Here is a 14,046-nt window from a genome sequence, read left to right as displayed (position 1 = left end):
TAGAGTTCTTTGAAATGAATGTCTTCTTCCCTCCAGGAATTCCCACTTGAGCTCCTAGAGCACATCCGTAGCACTTGCATGCTTGTCGAACCCACCAGTAATAAATCTAGCAGCTCACCTCAGAATTGCTTTGATGTCTTCTTTCAATCTGACTTGGTGAGGATCTCAAACACTCTAGCAGTACCCAAGAAAAGGTTGCACTAGCGTCCTATACGCGCTCTCCTTTACAGATGAACCACACTTTCCTAAAATTCTCCCAATAAATCAAAGATGACCACTCGCCTCCCTGCCACAAGCTCATTCCATTTCGTTTCACCTCGCAGTGTTACGCCCACATATTTAAATGATGTGGCTGTGTCAAACAGGACACAACTAATGCTGTATCCAAACATTACAGATTTGTTTTTCATACTAATCTGCATTAACTTACATTTTTGTACATTAAGAGCCAGCTGCCATTCATCACACCAACTAAAAAGGTTGTCCAAGTCATCTCGTATCAACATGCAGACACTTACCTCCGACACCTTCCTGTACGACACAGCACCATCAACGAACAAGCGCAGATTGGTGCACGTACTGTCATTTATGTAAACTGAAACAGCAACGGACCTATCACACTTCCCGAGGGCACTCCTGATGTTACCTCTGTCTCCGATAAACACTCACCGTTGAGGACAATGTACTGGGTTCCATTACTTAAGAAGTCTTTGAATCATTCAAATATTTGCGAGCATATTCTGTATGCACTTGCCTTCGATAAGTCTGCAGTGGGGTTCCGTGTCGAAAGCTTTTTTGAAATATAGAAATATGGAATCAGCCTATTGTCCTTCATCCATAGTTTGCAGTATATCGTGAGAGAAAAGAGCAGGCTGGGTTTCACATGAGCGATGCTTTCTAAGGCTGTGCTGATTTGTGGAAATTAGTTTTTTGGTCTCTACGAAATTTATTATATTCAAACTCAGAATAGGCTCAAGAATCCTGTAGAAAACCAATGTTAAGGATATCGGTCTGTAATTTCGCAGTTCTGTTCTTTTAGCATTCTTATAAACAGGAGTCACCTGTGAAACTTCTTGGCAAATTAAAACTGTGTGCCCGACCGAGACTCAAACTCGGGACCTTTGCCTTTGCTAGTTCTGCATGGTTCGCAGGAGAGCTTCTGTGAAGTTTGGAAAGTAGGAGACGAGGTACTGGCAGAAGTAGAGCTGTGAGGACCGGTCGTGAGTCGTGCTTCGGTAGCTCAGATGGTAGAGCACTTGCCCGCGAAAGGCAAAGGTCCCGAGTTCGAGTCTCGGTCGGGCACACAGTTTTAATCTGCCAGGAAGTTTCATATCAGCGCACACTCCGCTGCAGAGTGAAAATCTCATTCAGGAGTCACCTGTGCTCTTTTCCAGTTGCTTGGCCCTTTGTCCTGGTCTAGAGATTTGTGATAAATGCGAACTAAGTATGGGTCGAATGATGTAAGAATACATTTTGTTAAACTGAACTGGGATTCCATCCAGAACAGCCAACTTATTTGTTTTCTTTCCACTGTTTCTATATGTCGGGGATGCCTGTTACTAATCATGCACTGGGGCCCTTGTGCAGTGGTAAAATTATGACACATTTGTACGATATCCTGCATGAATGATTTCTTAAACGTGGAATTTAAAACCTTGGCCATCCTTTTGCTATCTTCTACTGCCAAACCAAACTTGTCAATAAGTGATTGAATGGAAGCCTTAGATGCACTTAGTGATTTTACACGAGACCAAAAGTTTTCTAGGCTCTCCACCAGATCTTTAGCAAAGGTATGAACACGGTAGCTGTAGTACATTTCACGCCTTCATCTTTTCACAGACGCACAAATCTCTATTAATTTTTTCCCGGCGTAATTTTCGCATCCTGTTTCGAACCATGACTGCAGCTGCCTTCCTTTTTCAGCATTTTCAAGATTTCATTGCTAAACTGTGGTGGGTCTTTTCGGCCCTTAATCCATTTACTGGGCACAGGCTGCTGCAGAGCACATTTTACATTCTGTTTAAATGTTGCCCATAATTCCTCTATGGCCATCATTCTGGAACTAAATGATTGCAGTTCACTGTCTAAGTGAGATACTAACAACTGCTTATCTGCAGAAACACACTCCTAACCCTCTAGAATGATTCATTAACTTTTATAATCATAGACAACATCATCATTATCACTTATCTCTGTCTCTATACTGATGCCATCAACAAGGTCAAGTCATTTTATGGCTACAAGGTCCAAGGTATTTCCATTGTGTGTTGGATGTTGAATTAGCTGTTCAAGATAGTTTTCGGAAAATGTGTTCAAAAGTACTTCACAAGACTGACTGACTGTACCCCCTGCAATGAAACCACACACATCCCACTCTATACGCGGTAGGTTACAGTCACCACCAACTAGTATTGCATGATCTTGGTATTTATGCACAACAGACCACAGACTTTCTTTGAATGACTCTAGAACTGTCACAGTGGAGTCAGGTAGCCAGTAAAAACATCCTACAGATAAACTTTGTCGCTGGTCAGAGGAGTCATGTACTCTTAGAGATTTAAGACGGGGTGAATCCAACATTACGTAGGTGTTGGGAAGGAAGAGGATCGAATCCAAGGATGGGAAGGTCTAATCCTTGGTCAGGTGAATTCATAGACAGAATTACCAGAACCATTGTTGTGGAGAGGGATTAACGAAGGGAGACTAACATCGAAAAGATACAAAGGTATTTACATACATCTGTGCACAGGAGAAGATATTTTCGTAGCTCTTACTGAGTAGGAAGCTATACCTACAATGACTGTCAGTCACACTGTCGAAGTGTTCTCCAAAATAGTTCAAGGTTTACTGACTTACCTGGGCATTAATGATTCTTTGCATTCATGTTTCCACTTGTAATTAACTTACCACAAAATTGAGATTTGAAACTGTGGAGAGGGTTGCAGATTAGAATGTCAGCATGTAACTCCTTATGGTGAAGATGAACTTAAAACCTTTTCTGTCTCAATAATTTTAAGAAACCCAGGTTGTTGTGATCAATGATTTGAAAACAAAGTAAAAAAGAAAGATAATCATGATATAGTATGAGGAAACATCACAAATATACTTCATGTCCATATCTACAAAAGGGAAACAATTTACATATAAAATAATTGTGTTGTTGTTGTGGTCTTCAGTCCTGAGACTGGTTTGATGCAGCTCTCCACGCCACTCTATCCTGTGCAAGCTTCTTCATCTCCCAGTACGTACTGCAGCCTACATCCCTCTGAATCTGCTTAGTGTACTCATCACTTGGTCTCCCTCTACGATTTTTACCCTCCACGCTGCCCTCCAATACTAAATTGGTGATCCCTTGATGCCTCAGAATATGTCCTACCAACCGATCCCTTCTTCTAGTCAAGTTGTGCCACAAACTCCTCTTCTCCCCAATCCTATTCAGTACCTCCTCATTAGTTATGTGATCTACCCATCTTATCTTCAGAATTCTTCTGTAGCACCACATTTTGAAAGCTTCTACTCTCTTCCTGTCCAAACTAGTTATCGTCCATGTTTCACTTCCATACATGGCTACACTCCATACATATACTTTCAGAAACGACTTCCTGCCACTTAAATCTATACTCGATGTTAACAAATTTCTCTTCTTCAGAAACGCTTTCCTTGCCATTGCCAGTCTACATTTTATATCCTCTATACTTCAACCATCATCAGCTATTTTGCTCCCCAAATAGCAAAACTCCTTTACTACTTTAAGTGTCTCATTTCCTAATCTAATTCCCTCAGCATCACCCGATTTAATTCGACTGCATTCCATTATTCTCGTTTTGCTTTTGTTGATGTTCATCTTATATCCTCCTTTCAAGACACTGTACATTCCATTCAACTGCTCTTCCAAGTCCTTTGCTCTGTCTGACAGAATTACAATGTCATCGGCGAACCTTAAAGTTTTTATTTCTTCTCCATGGATTTTAATACTTACTCCGAATTTTTCTTTTGTTTCCTTTATTGCTTGCTCAATATGCAGATTGAATAACATCGGGGAGAGGCTACAACCCTGTCTCACTCCCTTCCCAACCACTGCTTCCCTTTCATGTCTCTCGACTCTTATGACTGCCATCTGGTTTCTGTACAAATTGTAAATAGCCCTCCCTGTATTTTACCCCTGCCGCCTTCAGAATTTGAAAGAGAGTACTCCAGTCAACATTGTCAAAAGCTTTCTCTAAGTCTACAAATGCTAGAAACGTAGGTTTGCCTTTTCTTAATCTATCCTCTATTGCCTCACGTGTTCCCATATTTCTGCGGAATCCAAACAGATCTTCCCCAAGGTCAGCTTCTACCAGTTTTTCCATTCGTCTGTAAATAATTCGCGTTAGTATTTTGCAGCTGTGCCATATTAAACTGATAGTTTGGTAATTTTCACAACTGTCAACGCCTGCTTTCTTTGGGATTGGAATTATTATATTCTTCTTGAAGTCTGAGGGTATTTCGCCTGTCTCATACATTTTGCTCACCAGATGGTAGGGTTTTGTCAGGACTGGCTTTCCCAAGGCTGTCAGTAGTTCTAATGGAATGTTGTCTACTCCCGGGGCCTTGTTTTGACTTAGGTCTTTCACTGCTCTATCAAACTCTTCACGCAGTATCATATCTCCCATTTCATCTTCATCTACATCCTCTTCCATTTCTATAACATTGCCCTCAAGTACATCGCCCTTGTATATACACTCTATATACTCCTTCCACCTTTCTGCTTTCCGTTCTTTGCCTAGAACTGGGTTTCCATCTGAGCTCTTGATATTCATACAAGTGGTTCTCTTTTCTCCAAAGGTCTCTTTAATTTTCCTGTAAGCAGTATCTATCATACCCCTAGTGAGATAAGCCTCTACATCCTTACATTTGTCCTCTAGCCATGCCTGCTTAGCCATTTTGCACTTCCTGTCGATCTCATTTTTGAGGCATTTGTATTCCTTTTTGCCTGTTTCATTTACTGCATTTTTATATTTTCTCCTTTCGTCAATTAAATTCAATATTTCTTCTGTCACCCAAGGATTTCTACTAGCCCTCATCTTTTTACCTACTTGAGTCTCTGCTGCCTTCACTACTTCATCCCTCAAGGCTACTCATTCTTCTTCTACTGTATTTCTTTCCCCATTCCTGTCAATTGTTCCCTTATGCTCTCCCTGAAACTCTGTACAATCTCTGGTTCTTTCAGTTTATCCACGTCCCATCTCCTTAAATTCCCACCTTTTTGCAGTTTCTTCAGTTTTAACCTACAGTTCATAACCAATAGATTGTGGTCAGAGTCCACATCTGCCCTTGGAAATGTCTTACAATTTAAAACCTGGTTCCTAAATCCCTGTCTTACCATTATATAATCTATCTGAAACCTGTCAGTATGTCCAGGCTTCTTCCATGTATACAACCTTCTTTTATGATTCTTGAACCAAGTGTTAGCTATGATTAAGTTGTGCTCTGTGCAAAATTCCACCAGGCGGCTTCTTCTTTCATTTCTTACCCCCAAACCATATTCACCTACAACGTTTCCTTCTCTCCCTTTTCCTACTACCAAATTCCAGTCACCCATGACTATTAAATTTTTGTCTCCCTTCACTATCTGAATAATTTCTTTGATTTCATCATACATTTCTTCAATTTCTTCATCAGCTGCAGAGCTAGTTGGCATATAGACTTGTACTACTGTCGTAGGCATGTGCTTCGTGTCTATCTCGGCCACAACAATGCGCTCACTGTGCTGTTTGTAGTAGCTTACCCGCATTCCTATTGTTTTATTCATTATTAAACCTACTCCTGCATTACCCCTATTTGATTTTGTATTTATAACCCTGTATTCACCTGACCAGAAGTCTTGTTCCTCCTGCCACCGAACTTCACTAATTCCCACTATATCCAACTTTAACCTATCCATTTCCCTTTTTAAATTTTCTAACCTACCTGCCCAATTAAGGGATCTGGCATTCCACGCTCTGATTGTATGATAATTGTATGATAGTGTAAAAAGAAGTCTCTTATAAACAAAGCAATAAAATGTGAAGTGGGTAAGTTATTTACTAAATTATAAAATGCAGTGAACAACAATAACTAAAGAGAGACATACCAATTTTGAACGAAGTATATTGATTGTAACTATCTTTTATCTAAGCAAGCTGAATTATTTAATAAATATTTTCAAAAATAAAAATACGTTTGTCTTAAGGTGCTTTAAGTTCTGATACTGAAGGGGAAACATATTGCTACTTAGAGAATATTCTTTTTTCTGTTATGCAACATTGTAATTAGTCAAGTAAGCTGTGTTACGAGACATCTTTCATCTCAGTGGGGCATCTATGGTGCAATATGGCGATTCTGTGGAATAACATTTTCCACTTCTAACCACTAAGGCTGACGAAAGCTGTTCGTGGAAACTGATAATGTTGATTAGGTAGTTCTTAAGTACGGGGGATCCCACTGTACATGCTCTGGTTTGCTGTATGCGCACATGGATGCAAAAGAAGTCATCTCTGAAACTTCCTGGCAGATTAAAACTGTGTGCCCGACCGAGACTCGAACTCGGGACCTTTGCCTGAAATGGTCAAAGTAGTACAGCAGTGCATGTTATGATCTATTGTGAGCTACCAATTTATGCAAGATGTACATCATCCGTAAGAGTAAAAGTGATTGTACAATGGAGAAATTACGATTACCATACAGCAGAGTTGCCGCAAGAATGTTTACATGATTTAGTAGCTTGAACAGATCTAAGATCTCTTTCAGCACGCACACTCCAACTGCAAAAGGAGAAGTCACACGGCATGCTCTAGTGGCAACGCAGAGCATCTCCACGCAAGCAATATTTTCAAGAATGGTGATCACAAATTATCTGTAAGGTAAAGCAGACACACTTGCAACCGGCTGACAGATGTAACACAGAGTGGGACACAACATAACCATAACCATCCAATGTTACACTCCAGTATATTTGTATGCTATAGATTAGAGAAATAATGCATCTGAATTCTGCGAGAGTAGATTATTTTTGAAATGTCAAAGAACACGAAGCTGCCCAAACAATGTACAATGCCCACTCCTTCGATGGAGGCCAGGTGCACTCCAACAACATGCTGTGCACTTAATGATACATCCCTGATCCCTACCGAAGCATGTCCTGTTCACTATGGTGTCATCAAGCTACAAGCATCTACAATGAGTTGTTCAGTATTTCACTATGCTGTGCTTTAAAACAATGAACTGTATACTGCATCACGGAAGTTCATCGACATAAAAAGGGAATTTACAATTGCCACAGGTATTTCCAAACCACGTTCATATCATTTTTCCGACAAGACAATTTGATCTATTTACTGTATAATGCAACGATTTAGTAATCTTGGTTGATGACATCTCCAATTATTTTGGTCTAGTACGATTTTTGTATTGCTGTAGAGTCTTTTCTGTAACTCGTGTGTCTCTTATTCCACATAATTAATCTTATGGAAAGGTGTTGTAAACCTTGATACGATTTATGAGCCAGTCAACCTAAATGAACTTTTGAAGTCTTTAGAGATTAGACGTTACTTTTGTGCTACTTAATTACAGGAAGTAATAGACTGTTTTTATATGGAAGTGGGCTTTGTTTGCCAATTAGTATCTTTACCAATGCTTTTCTAATCAATTATTTAATTGTGGTCACAGCTTAAAAGGCACTTCTCCTATGCTTGTGCTCCAATGAAAAATTTCATAAATGTATGTCACTTACTTACCTGTTTCTCTATGGGCTTTTATCGACTTTTTATGCCTTTTCACTGGTTAGATTTACTATGCAACATATAATGGGCCTCACTGATCTACTTATTCCACATGGCCCAGCATGGTCGACTGCTGCTTTTTGGTGGACTGAGCGGCTGCTTATGGGACACAGAGCCACTGATAGCTTCAACAAAAACATTTTGTGCATACGGTCGGCCTTCATCAGCTTGACATAATTTAAAACACAAGCTATATGCAATAGTAATAAAAAATTCTGTCCATATTACAATGTGAACAACGTAATGTGGTCATATAGCCAGAAGACTTTTATTGAGATATGAGTAGTTACTTAATTTCTGCTCACAAACTATGTTCTGCAACCTTCCCAGATTTCATAACGATCAAATTTATGGCTTACAGCTGTGGAGGAAGGTGGGTGAAGTACAATAGTTATTGCTGAAATTACTAACACAAATTATTTTAGATACAACAGCAGCTATGAATACAGCTCACTGGACTGAAATAATAATTACACACATTGTGGTCACATTCACAATTTGCACCAACAGTAATGATGGCAATAAGACTTCCACTGTAGATGGTAGCAGTTCACTTCTTCAGCCTAGTTCAACATATTACTGTACACAGAAATTACAGAGTTCAAGAAAAGGTCCCTGAGAGCTGCAATAAATACGCATCTCGGTGAAAAACACTTTTAGTCAGTCACTGAAAAATTCATGTCCATTGCAAATTGTCATCCATTTCAATAAGACGGCACTAAGGGATACGGACACCAGAGCTACGCCACCGTGTGGTACGGCACGAAATATGCGCACTTCTGTACACAGGCTACAACACCATTACTGCACAGAGACACACACACACATACACAAGTTCAGGATGACAAAGTGTGGGGCGAGGTCGACACGTGCGGAGTGGAGTGGAGTGGATTCCACGACTAACTTGACGTGCAGGCGTGTCCGAGCCCGAGTCCCTGGTACTTGGGCCTGATGGCGGCCGGCACGGGTTCTGTTATGCCAGAGCTGTGTGCCCCCAAACCCTTGCCCGGCTCCCAGCCCATATTGCGCAGCATCGTGTTGCCGATGTTGCTGTCCGGAATGGGGCTCGCTCCAGCTCCCACGAGTTCTGAAACACCACAAGAAATATGCCATTTTCTGAAACTTGAGCTTCTCCCAGTGTATCAAATGTTCAAATAACGTACTGGAATGTTCCCAGATAAAGTCATTAACAACAGCTTGTAAGATATGTGTGTACCTCAGATCTCTTAATATTATCTACGTATTGCACAATGTATCAATGTATGTGGAATTTTTAACAGTTTTCTAAACTATATACTTTTTGTGACTTTAACAGTACTTTATTATTTGTTTCTCGCCTTGACAACTGAGCCGGACCATCAAGAGCCAACATGCGGTGAATGTTGTGCAGTAGTATGTGAGCGAGGGAGGCATTGCGTGGAAGAGCTTCTTAGGGGTTTGTTTGCACTCGGTAGCAGGCCACAAAATTCTACCACATTAATTGTCTACTACGATTTGCAATACATTAATGGCTGTCAGTGTATTAGTGGTGCACAGTCTTTAGAGAAATAGATAACTGTCACAACGGAATTTTTGAGGAAATGGGGTGAAACTGTTTAAAATTAACCCAGTCTCTGTTCCATGTTTGACATGGACTGTGACTAACACAGATCTCAAATGAGCCTGGCAAAACAGGATCCTACCCTCAGTTAAAGTTTGTGAGCTCGTTCCCTACAGAGCCTATAGGTCTGGGTGACAATCAGAATTTAACCAGCATTAGTGGATTATAGGGGAGGATTTTATAAGCTGATATTTCGATAAATGAATACACCTTAGGTTTCGAGGCACAAATAAATGTAAATTGCTGTATTTGGAAACAGACCCTCACTGGGTAGTGCTAAGTCAACAGGGAACCAAAAGACAGTGAATGCCGAATGACAACACATACTGTAAACAGCTAGAGCCACCACACAATACAAGTTAAGCCGAGACAGACTTCATCAATAATGGAATATTAATTAACAATGACTGTACAAGTAGTACAAAGTCTGAGTCCCTGTTGTTTGACGAGGGACAAAGCAGGATTCCAGGCAAACATTTACAAAGCACCTTTTCCCCCCTTTTTTTCCCCAAGCAGAATATTTCTTTTTACCTTGTGTGATTAAATTTAGTTGAAATAAGCACGAATGGCATTTACAGATAACATGCAACACAAATTTGATGCTACAACGATAGTCTGAATCATCACCATATTCATTCTTAGTGCAATGAGGTTTCTGTGTAACAATATTTTTATGAGGAAATATGTGATGAATCAGTGCTCTAGGTAGAGATCTGTGGTGCAGGCATGTCTGTCATTCCTGTATTGTGATTTGTGAAAAGGGGTTGCAAAATACATAAATAAAAAAAAAGAAAATCTGGATTCAAGCACCTTCTTTTTAAAGAGAGGTACGGAAGCAAAAGAAATTCATCCCAGTTTTCAGAAGGCAGTGGGGGACTTTGCACATTCGTATTCAACTGCTGCCAAGTGGGCAAACAAGTTTAAATTTTGTCAGATCAGCTTAGATGATGATCTACATAGTGGTTGGCTAAGATGTGCCAATACCCCAGGAATTATTGGATCCCCAACTAAACGTGAGGTACTGCTGAAGCTGTATGGATTTGATCTGAATGGGCGTATTTCATTTTAACAGTAGAATTGTATATGGGAGATTCACGTGACAGACTGGTGCCATGACTCTTATTGCAGGATCAGAAACGCATCAGGATGGAAATCTCAGAACAATGTTGGACCTCTTTTCAAAGCAGCTAACAATATTTTTTTATTTTTTTGAACCAGATTATGACCACAGATAAAACTTCGGCTCACTGCTATATCCCAAAGAGAAAAGAAAACAACAGTCAAAGCAGTGGAAACATGTTGATTCACCACCACCAAAGAAAGCAAGGGAAAATACAGTCAGCCAGAAAGGCTGTGGTGTCAGTTTTCTGGAATGTGTAAGGGATTTTGCTAAGAAATTATCATCCAACTTGTCGAACAATTACAGAACAATACTCCACTAACCTCATGGACAAAAACACTAGATTTGGCAAGGAGAAAAGCGATCTTTCATCATGATTATGTGTGCTTGCACAGAAGTGTCACTGCCACAGAAAAATACGTTACCTGAGTTATGAATTGTTGTCAATGTCGCCCGATTTGGCAGGGAAATCTAATGTTCGGCATGCAAGCAAGGCATTGGAACATCACTGGAGCAAGTGCATTAGTGCACAAGGAGACTACATTTAAAAAATAAAGGTTCTCTGAGGTAACCAATTTCTTAAAATTTCATTCCAAGACCTTTTCAAATTACTCTTACATGATTTTCTTAGCTTTTGTTAAAATAATTTTTGACTTATTCCACATCCCTGAAGCTGGTTCTTCTTGACAGGATCCACAGAACATGACAAATGAATGAAAGAAGAAATGAAAAGGAACTGACTCCAGTCCCCCCCTCCCCCTTTCTCCAAAATGGGAATCCAACACCAACACTAGTTGTGTTTCAGAAATACGTTCCAACCTGGGGCCAACATAACTTTGAATATGACTGCGAGTGTGGTTTCTGTAATTTAGTTTAATCATCCTTCATACCAAACACATTAACTGTTACATTAGAAGTGCAAAAATTCTTATAATTTTTTATACAAATGAGTAGACACGTGTCGGGTTTCCAGCCAGTGTCATTTCAATATTATTGACGATTATAGGTATTTTACAAGTTCCATCATCTCTTCCGGAATACAATGAGGCACCGTGGCTCTGGCAATGTGCGCACACCTTACAAAATAGGTCAGCAAGTACTGAGACACAGTTGAGCTACTGCACAAGCCTTGAAAAAGCCTCAAGGAATAAATGTGAGCCATGATTCTTTTTAATGAAACCCTTACATTACTATGTTATTGATTTTATTGGAGAAGCGATACTCACTTATTTAACAAAGAGTTCTTGAGCTATCAAGAGCTCAAGAGGAGATCAGTTTGTCTAGTTTTGCAATCATTCTTATGTAGAATAAATACAACGTTCACTTAATCGTGGTGAAAGTTATTGTCAACTCAATACTGAAAGTTTGTTGGAGAGACCTGGGTTCCATATTCAAATCAGTGTGATTTATGACTAAAATACAGGTGCACGGTGGTATTAAAATAGCTCAGTAATGGAAGGTTACCTTGATCCAAAGAGACACTCACTCACAACATTTTACAAAATCTGACACATTTAAAATGAATCATCTGAAAATTTTAATTCTAGATCGCATACTGCACGGCAATTTTTGAGAGCAAATGCCACTCGTTCAGATTTAAGACATTCAAGGACATCGGTCAGTTCATTTTCTGAAGCAGATAGCTAGTTGTGGTTGGACGTATTAGTTATTTGTTCCTTCATATTTTATCAAGTACTATTAGCAGAAGCCTTAAAAATGCCAGCTTTGACTACATTGTTATTACAGTTACCAATCATCCTTCCAAGACCATTACAGTATTCCTACAATTCAATGCAATCAAATTTGCATCAAATAAGGGCAAAGTAAAATAATCTTGAATGAAATATTCACTCTGCAGTGGAGTGTGCACTGATCTGAAACTTCCTGGCAGATTAAAACTGTGTGCCGGACCGAGACTCTAACTTTTGCGGGCAAGTGCTCTACCACCTGGGGACTGGAGGGTGGTGCAGCGCAACATCCTCACAGGCACCACCACTAGTTGCCGCTCCGCGCCACAGGAAGCTACAAGACATGCTCACCTGCCCGTGTTGGTGTAGTACTGGAGAAGCCAGTTCAGCACTGCCTCCCAAGCAGTGCGTGCACACTGCCCGCCATATGCTACTGTCGGCCGTCTCGGCACTGCAATATTACAAGGGAACACCCCTCCAACCAGAGAATAGTACACACTCACAAGACTGTCTGAGCCGAGTAAATTAACAAAGAATTGTTGCACGACTACCACCAGTTTGTCTGCAGCTTCCCCAAACGCCACACTCGTCTCCCGAACTATCACCGAAACCCTGCAACACCCACAGAAGACTCGAACAAATCCTGACAAACTATCCGTCCCCCACACCAGCACTGTTATAAAATTGTTATCCTCAAGTAATTGAAAAGTGAATAAATTTCCAAAACACTACTCCTCAAAAACTAATTCTTTTAAAACATTTAGAGTTGAATTTATCATGACACACACATCAGCAACAGGGTACACACTCAGCTTGGACGAGAATGGGGAAGGACAGGGAAATTACTACATATAAATAAAATTTGGGTAGCTGAGGAGAAGACGCCCAGTGAAGAGGCAGATAACAACCGAGGAAAAGAAAATGAAAAGAATTAGGCTGGGAAGATGGGGACCAAGGGGTGGGACTGACTTTTCGAAACCACCGATACAGTGGTGAAGGTTAGGATCCCAGGTATCATACTGCAATGTAGGAGAATAGGGTGTCGATCACAATTTACTGTTTCACACAGAGATCTTTGTGTACGCATTTACAGTTAATTATCCATTTTATACACGGAAGTTGATGAAGAAAACAATGGCTTTAGAATGCAACTGACCAATTTGCATAAGAAATATAGTATGTATTATTCATCAAACAATGGAACCAGCACTGGAATGTAAACATACGGTACTATAATGACCTAATTCTTTAGAAACAAAGACAGTAGTTTTATTTGAAGTATTTGACGTTGTAAAACTGAGAACAGGTTAGAAATATCAGAATTAGTATTACTCAAAAGAGAAATACTTAACTTTACTCATGAATTATTACTGATTTCTAACAACATATTGTTAATTCAACTGAAATCACATAATTAGGAAAATAAATATTTGTAAATCAGCAAATCTATTACTCAATACAGATGCACATATCAAAATCCAGTTCACAATTCTGATCTGTAAAATTTTAACGTAAATAAGAGAGAAGTACAGGATGTGGGAAAAAAAACTACAAATCTTCGCTTCTATTTGCCCCAACATGAGCTTCTTATCTCTAACCAGAACCCAGTCCCACATACTGCTTCTGCATTGTTACCTGGCTCATCGAACCCTCTGCTGAAAATGGCCTGACCAAATTAGCCATCTCCAGCTGCAACCCCTCCTTCCACAATGATCTCCATCTGTTCAAATTCTGCCAGTCCTTAACCCTCGCCAACTTAGTCCCGCAAAACTATGTCACTCAGGTCCAAATCTCCTTGCAGTACCTCCTACCCAACCATAAAATTCTCCTGCTCTGCAA

At 40.0% G+C, this 14,046-nt stretch overlaps 1 protein-coding gene across 3 annotated transcripts in view; it reads right to left on the bottom strand.

The window, feature by feature from the left end:
• Positions 1–8,043: 8,043 nt before the first annotated feature.
• LOC124716940 (G patch domain-containing protein 2) overlaps positions 8,044–14,046 on the bottom strand; it is a 165,779-nt gene continuing 159,776 nt past the window's right edge. For all 3 annotated transcript variants that reach the window (XM_047243523.1, XM_047243522.1, XM_047243521.1), the window contains one exon: positions 8,044–8,886. In XM_047243523.1, coding sequence (XP_047099479.1) covers positions 8,699–8,886 — 188 coding nt within the window. In that variant the 3' untranslated portion in view covers positions 8,044–8,698. The remainder of the gene's footprint in view (positions 8,887–14,046) is intronic.

This window comes from Schistocerca piceifrons, chromosome 9, assembly GCF_021461385.2.
Source record: "Schistocerca piceifrons isolate TAMUIC-IGC-003096 chromosome 9, iqSchPice1.1, whole genome shotgun sequence".
In the NCBI taxonomy this organism is placed as follows: Eukaryota; Metazoa; Arthropoda; class Insecta; order Orthoptera; family Acrididae; genus Schistocerca; species Schistocerca piceifrons.
Note: the sequence above shows the minus strand (reverse complement) of the source record. Positions and strands in the feature narration are given on the sequence as shown.